We start from the raw sequence: 7,197 nt of genomic DNA on the forward strand, positions 1-7,197 counted from the left end.
CGCACCCTCACCCCGGGTCCATCCCCCCACAGCCCACCCCCCCCGGCCCCCCCCCCCCGGGCCCCCCCCCCCCAGGGCCCCCCCCCAGGACCCCCCCCGCCCAGGTCCCTCTCCAGGGCCCACCCCCCAAGGGCCTCCCGCCCATCCTCCTTTGCGCCCGAGACCGCGCCAGCCGCACGCTCACCTCCGACACTCCGGGTCTGGGCCGGACGGTCTCTCCGTCCGTCCTCGCGCCCGCACGGCCGCCCGCAGCACCCACCCCCGCCCCGCCGCCTGCAGGGAGTGGCGCCCAAAGGCCGCCCCGACTCGCGACTCCGCGAAGAGCCGCCCCCACGCGCGCTCGCCGCAGCGCCCCCGCTCCCCCACCTTCCGCTCCCCTCCTCCAGCGCCTCCGGCCCACGCCGCCCCGCCCCCAGCCCGGCTGTCGCCCGGCCCCCAGGCTGTTCCCAGGGCCGCGGCCCGCGCCGCGCCTCCGCCTCCTCCCCTGCGATCGACAGCGCCGCCGGCCAATCGCTGCCTGCAGCCGGCCCTCGGGCCCCGCCCCCTCCCCCGTCTCCGGAACCCACCAATGGGAAGGGCGGCGCGGGGGCGGGGCCTGCCGGTTGCCTGGCAGCGGCACGGCCGGGCGGGGGCGGGCTGGCGGCCGGGGGCGGCGATCCGTGTGCGGGGGGCGGGGCCTGCGGGGGGCGGGGCATAGGCGGTTATAAAGGCGGTCGCCGACGGGGCGCCGCGTTTCTGGTCCGGTTCCGTGCGCTGACCGCCCGTCTCTGCCGCGCCCGTCGCGCCGCCGCCGCCGCCGCCCGCCGCCGCCGCCGCCCGCCGCCCCCTGCCGCCCGTGCCCCCGCTCCGCGGTGCCGCCGGACCAGCACCATGTCGCTGTCGCGCACGGAGGAGATGCACCGGCTCACGGAAAACGTCTACAAGGTGAGCCCCGCGCCGCCCGCGCCGCCCGCGCTCTCGGGCCCGACCGGCGCGGCCCCGCGGCCCTCGGGGGTCTTCTCGGAGCGGCCGCGCAGACCCGGCGCCAGCCAGCCGGTCACAGGTGGGCGCGGGCGCCCCGCTCCGACAGCCCCGCGCTGCCCCCGCGCGCCCCTCCGCGCGTCCTTCCAGGCGGCCGGGGAACCGGGCCCTCGGACCGGAGCAGATCGGGTGGGGGCCGCCGGGGGTCTGTGGGGTGCGGGGCCCGCGCCGCCGGTCGCCCTGCGCCCCCGGGCGGCGTGGGGGCCCCGTGGCGGCCCCTCCAGCCGCGGTTACGCAAGCCTTTGGGCACTTTCTTGTCAACAGGCTTTCCCTTTGCCCAACTCCTTCCCGGGCGGTCACGGACGGGCTCCAGGTGGGAGGTCGCGCGCGGGCAGGTTGGATGGGTGGACAGATAATCCGTCGTCTTATGTAACCGCGGAGGAGAAGACTAATTGTGTAGGAGGCTGGCGCGCCTGCCTCTGCTTTTGATGTGTGTGAAGAGTGGGGTTCGGGTCCTCCCCTGCGGGCTGTCACTGGCACATCGGAGGGCCGCAGAGCCCCGCGGGGAGACCCTCTGAGGCGCCCTCCCAGGTCCTTCTGTGCTTGGCCACATGAGCGAGGCCTTGGGCGTCTCTCCCGTGTCCGCTGTGCCCACTTACACCCTCACCCCGGGGACAGCAGACCCAGGCTCCTGGGGCTCAAGGTCCTCTGCAGTCCCGCGCAGGCATGTTCCCGAGAGGGAGACTCCCGCCCCCGGTGTCCACAGAGGCTTCTTACAGGACTGGGTCTGAAGGTTAGCTGGTGGGCTGGGAGATGGAGGTGCCGTGTCTGTGTGGTAGCTGCTGGTTGGTGGCCACTGGATGGGGTGGGAGGCCCCGGCAGAGCAACAGTTTCTAGTTGTATTAAACAATTATGGCCGTGCCTTCCTAGCCAGCGGCCTGCGAAGCCCTCCCGGTAAGCTCGCTCCGGCTCTGGGCGGCCCCCAGGAGACTTCCCGGGTGGCCCCCGTTGCTCTCCGCTGGATTTCAGGTGGCAGGCTGTCCTGTAACGCGCGTTCTGGTAGAGGTTTTTAAAGTTACTGCGAGATCACGGCAGGAACCCGCAGCCGGGTGGGACTGGCCGAGTCAGTTCTGGAGCCATGTTAGCGCCGCTGGTGAGCAGGAGTCGGAGGCTGGCGAGGAGTCAGCACGTAAAAGGAACAGCCTCTGGGGTGTCTGTGTTTGGTACCAGAGAGAAGCCGTGGCATACGCTTCTGGTGGGGCTGCTCTGCGAACGCTGTCAGGGAAGAGAGGTTTATTAAATCATTAGTCATTAGTTCCGTAACCAAGTGCTCATTATCGCAGGGGGTGGAAGGGAAGTGCTGGCCAGAGGCTTCCTTTCCTATTTTCCCCGCTTCTGCCATGAAACCCTTAAACAGGAACTTTCGTGGTGACGGTCGCGAGGGGTGCGTGGCGTGGCTACACTCTGGGGAGCCCCGTGATCGTCCTTACTTAAACTCTCATAAGCTGGGCAGCGAGGCGTGCCGTTACGGCTGAGCAGCTCCGAGGTGGAGCTGTGATTTCTCTGCAGATCCGAAGTGAGATCCGCCGGCAGGATGGCGGCAGGAAGCTGGTAGGGTCTGAGTGTGGGGCCTCGAACCCCTCTGGAAGCCGGCTGGAGGGTGTCGGTGCACGGTCAACAGGCGAGCCTGTGCTTTGTGCCTGCGGGGCAGCTGACTGCTGAGCTCGCGTGGGGCAGGTGTGGCGAGGAGCCCGCAGCTCGGCGAGGCTGTGCCCCCGCGGCCGCTCCTGGTCGCCGCCGGCCGCACTGCCAGGCCGCCAGGTTGGCTTTGTGGGCGGTGTTCTTCCTGACGCTCCGTGGCCCAACTGCCAAGTCTTCAAGTGCTGGCACTCTCTTACCCTCTTGTGTTTTTTCCCCGGGGAGCGCAGCATTTGGTGGCTGAGCCGGCCTGGGTGGGGCAGCGTGGGTCTCCGGGGCTGGCGGAGCAGTCGTATGGTCCTGGCTGGTCCGCCGTCCTGTCCGGGAGGCCGTGCTACCTCTGTGGCCGGGCTGTGGCCCTGCTCGTTGTCCCCTGCACTGTTCCAGCGGCAGCTTTGAGCTCTGTTTGCTTTGGCAGAGAAGGGAGTAGTGGGCCGAGGGCCGCTTGTCCTTGGTCTTGCTGATTAGATGTGGGAATGGAATGTGTTCCTTTCTGGAGAATCAGCCCCACAGACTTCTGTGTCTGTCCTCGTGTCCCAGTCCCTGTGGGAGCCTCGTCCTTGGGGCCCTTCAGAAGCAGCACAGGGAGGGAAGCGGAATGGCTTCCAGGTGGCCACTGGGACTCACCTTCTGACCTGGGGTAGGGGACATGCACTGAAGCCTCCTGGGGGGAGGCACAGGGCTGTCGCTGGTGGGCTGGAGCTGCAGAGCAGAGCCTGGCTTCCAAGACCTAGTCTGGGGGCAGCCCCAGGCGGTTGCCGGGAGTGAGGGACAGAGGGAGGTGGGGCAGGCATCTACTGCTCAGAGTTAAGCCAAACCACAGCTTTCCCAGGAGAGACCTGTGAGTGACCCCACAGGCTGGAAGGAGGCTTTTAGAGTAACTGACCTCACGTCCCTGGGGCGGGGGTTTGGGGGAGTAGTTGTCAGGTGGGTGTTTCTCATGGTTTTCTATGCCAAGAGAAGCTGGGCTGTTGGCTGACCTGATGACCCTTCAGGATGGTGGCTCCAGCAGCTTCCCTAGGGACAGCAGCATCGCTGGGTCTGAGGATGTGGGAAGGTGGGAGACAGCCTGAGGAGGAAGACTCCCTAGGAGAGCCTCGGGCAGGGTGTTTTCTGGGGGTGTGGTCTCGGGCCCTTGGCCAGCAGGGCCAGGCTGGTCTCTGGAGGCTGTCCGGTCGTCCTCAGCCCGCGGCTGTTGTGGGGAAGCTGGCCTGTGCACATCATGGCTGCCCTGGGGGTGATATGGGGCTCCTGGAGCCGGGGTGGGGGGCCAGGTGGGGGCCAGGTGGGGGTGTTGGCACTGGGGGCAGGGAGCCAGCCTGGGCAGGTGAGAGCCCACTGCTGGCTTTCTCCACGGTTCCCACTCCCCTCCACTGGGTCCCACCCACTCCTCCAGGTGGGTGTTTGGGGGAGCCCTTGGAAGTCCTGTGCGGCTGACCCCAGACCTCCTGTCCCCTCTCCCGCGGCTGGGCAGTCTCACAAAAGTGTTTATTGCCCTCAGCAGCCTGGCGTCCGGCAAGGCCAGAGCTTGGGGGGGGCCGGCTGAAGAAGGTGCGGGCACCCCGAGAGACACTTCCCTGGCAGTGGAAACGCCTGCTGGGAGGAGCCCGCTGCTGCCAGCTGGGGGGAGGAGGCAAGGAGTCCCCACACCGTGCCCAGCTCTGCACACACGCGTGTGAGTGTGAACGCGAGTTTATGCGCATGCGTGTGTGGTGCTTGTTGGCTGTGCTTTAAAGGTGCTTTCCGGGGTGCGCCGTCGGGGTCCTATATTCGGAGAAGGTGGCAGGGTCTGCTGTCACCGACGGGACTACCTGAGCTCCTCTTCTCCTGCGTGGGCTACGCGGCGCCTGTCCGTCCCTGCCGCTAGCGTTTGAGGGGTGCACCTCCCACCCCCTTCCTGGGGGAGCTGGGGCAGTGAAGGGCAGTTTCTCTGTTGCACTGACCTTGAGGTGTTCGGCTGTGGCAGCTCCTTGTGCCCAAGTCATCCCAGAGATCGTCGGCTCCGTGCACAGGGCTCTTCTGGCTTACGGGGGACCTGGTGTATGGCCTGGAGGCGCTCGGCCCAGGCCTGTGGTTCCAGAGTTCTGCGCGTGTGTTGCCCGCGCTGTTCCTATGGGTCTTACTCTGAACACATGTCCTGTGTTTGAGAGCTTGGCTTGGCTCCTGGGACTCACCCATGGGCACCTGGTACTCCAGGTTACAGTGGTGGCCAGTGCTGGCCCTGGGCTTTTGGGGCGCTGTCAGCAGGGCGAGGCACTGGCAGTGCTGCAGGAGCGCGTCCCACGTCTGTCTGGTTCACGGTGACATCTGTGCTTTGCAGAGAAGCTCTCTTAGGGCTTGTCCTCTTCCCACCTCCCCTGGCCTGGATGTGCTGGCTGGGACAGGCAGCCTTTTGTGGGAGGACTAGCTGCTGTGCGAGAGGGCCTCACCCCTTGTTCTGCGCTCGGGGAGGCGGGCTGGCACTCCTCCTAAGTTTGCAGGTCTCGGTCGCACTCTGGAGAGCCCTGAAGTGTCGCTGCAGGGCCGGGTGGGCCACAGGCAGGGCTGGCCTTGCTGCTCCTTTGTCCCCAGTCAGCTTGGCCTGGCGCCCTGGACGTAGCTTGTGCTGCCATCCCCCAGTGGGACACCTGAGCTCTCAGTCCGGCACGGGGCTGTCCTGAGCTGCTGGCCAGGCCGGCTCCTGTCCTCTTTCTCGCCCCCCGGTGCACTGAGCCAGGGCCTGCCCTATGTCGCCTTCCTGGCCCCTGAGGGTGGGGAGGCTGTCCTTGCTAGGCTGCAGACCTGTGTCCCCTGGAGACGGAGCCCTGGGACAGTCAGGGCTGTCAGCACCATGCTACCGCCCACCGACGACAGCAGTAGTAACTGGGGCAGCACAGACCCAGCCGACCTCACCTCCCCAGCGCTGATCACTCTTGGCCCTGAGTGTGCGGCGTGACCTGGACGTGGCTTGAAGGGCCTAGCGCAGTGGACACAGGTGGCCCCAGCCAGTGGCCTGAGGGAGGTGGGGGCCTGGGCTTCTCTTAAAGCGCAGAATGTTCTGTTTTCGCGTGACTTGCTGCGGAGTAAAGCCGGCCTTGTCCTCAGACCCTGCTTGGGATGAAACAGCTGGGTTTTGGGTGCTTGTGTTTTCCCGGCCGTCAGCATCTCTGCCAGGGTCTGCCCTCCTGGCTGTCGGCTCCAAGGGCAGCGGCTCAGTCGCGCTCGACTTCTGGAGGCTGTGGCAGGTCTGTGCCCCTCTTTGCTGGGGCCCCCGGTCAGGCTGGGTGTTGGCTGGGAAGTGGTCGGCCCTGTCGCATCCTGGGGCCTTGGTGTCAGTCCTCACAGTGGGGGGACGCTTGGGCCTGTTAAGAGAAGAGCTGGGGTGGGAGGTGGGACCTGGAGCCAGACAAGCCCTTCTCTAAGAGGTGACCTTGGGGCCAGGGGCCAGGGGATCTGTGCCCGCACTGTCTGTGGGATCCGTCCTCCTGCCCGCAGCTCCTCCTCCAGGCTCGTACTGCAGGAGCCTCCATCTGTCCCAGAAACTTGTCTGGCCATCGGGCTCCCGCGGGCCGCCAGGGAGGAGGCTTGCCTGGCCTTCCCGTGCCCTGGCTCTGCGGCCCAGCGGTCTCAGTCCTTCTGCAGGTGCACAATGGCCAGGATGCTCGCAGGTCCCTGCAGGTGCCCCTTCCTGTTCCAGCACCCATCCGGGGACCAGCGGAACCGGGTTTCAGGTCTTCTGCTATGAGATGAGCCTCCCGAGGGTGCCGCCGTGCACCCCGGGGGAGAGCACATGAGGTGTCTGCACGCGGGTCACTAGGCCCCACACTCCGAACAGAGCAATGCTGGGGCCAGTGAGGGCCACCAGGAGGAAGCAAGACCACCGGTCAGAATGACCTTGCTTCTTCCTGTGTGAGATACTGATTTCCTACTTCCAGGGACGGGTTTTTAGAATCGTTTAGACAATTCCTAGAAAAGCTCATATTAGGTATCTGTGAAGGAGACTCGTACGGATTTTTTAACACCACTTTGCACGCAGAGTCTGCCTCTTCTGAGCTTTGTTTCGGCTCCCAGCCCTCAGTGTCCCCATGTCCCTAGCACTGTCACCTGGGCCTTTGGGAATCAGTGGCCAGTTTTCCTGAGTGGGTCTCTGAAGTGTTCTCCAGGCCTTGACGCCCATCCTGCTGTTTTTCCTGCCCTTGTTTCTCCGCCAAAGAAGGGCTTCAGGCACCAACCGGGACCCTTGCTCCTTCTGGGCTGCTAATGGTTTGTGGACATGGTGTCCAGGTTTGCCCTTGCCCAGCACGCCAGGGACAGTCACAGGGAGGCGTGGGCCAGGTGAAGACATGGGTAGCAGACCATGAGACACACTGGGATGTCACAAATGAATGAATAAATGAATAAATAAATCTTTTTTTTTTAAGATTTTATTTATTTGACAGGCAGAGATCACAAGCAGGCAGAGAGGCCGGGAGAGAGAGAGGAGGAAGCAGGCTCCCCGCTGAGCAGAGAGCCCGATGCAGGACTCGATCCCAGGACCCTGATACCATGACCTGAGCTGAA

General features: G+C 65.6%; 1 protein-coding gene across 3 annotated transcripts in view; it reads left to right on the forward strand.

The window, feature by feature from the left end:
• Nucleotides 1–866: 866 nt before the first annotated feature.
• Nucleotides 867–7,197, forward strand: part of LOC111160439 (BAI1 associated protein 2) — a 62,490-nt gene continuing 56,159 nt past the window's right edge. For all 3 annotated transcript variants that reach the window (XM_022523569.1, XM_022523570.1, XM_022523571.1), the window contains exon 1: nt 867–924. In XM_022523569.1, the coding sequence (XP_022379277.1) occupies nt 871–924 (54 nt within the window). In that variant the 5' untranslated portion in view covers nt 867–870. The remainder of the gene's footprint in view (nt 925–7,197) is intronic.

Source organism: Enhydra lutris, unplaced genomic scaffold (genome assembly GCF_002288905.1).
Source record: "Enhydra lutris kenyoni isolate GAN:26980312 unplaced genomic scaffold, ASM228890v2 scaffoldscaffold75, whole genome shotgun sequence".
Classification (NCBI taxonomy): domain Eukaryota; kingdom Metazoa; phylum Chordata; class Mammalia; order Carnivora; family Mustelidae; genus Enhydra; species Enhydra lutris.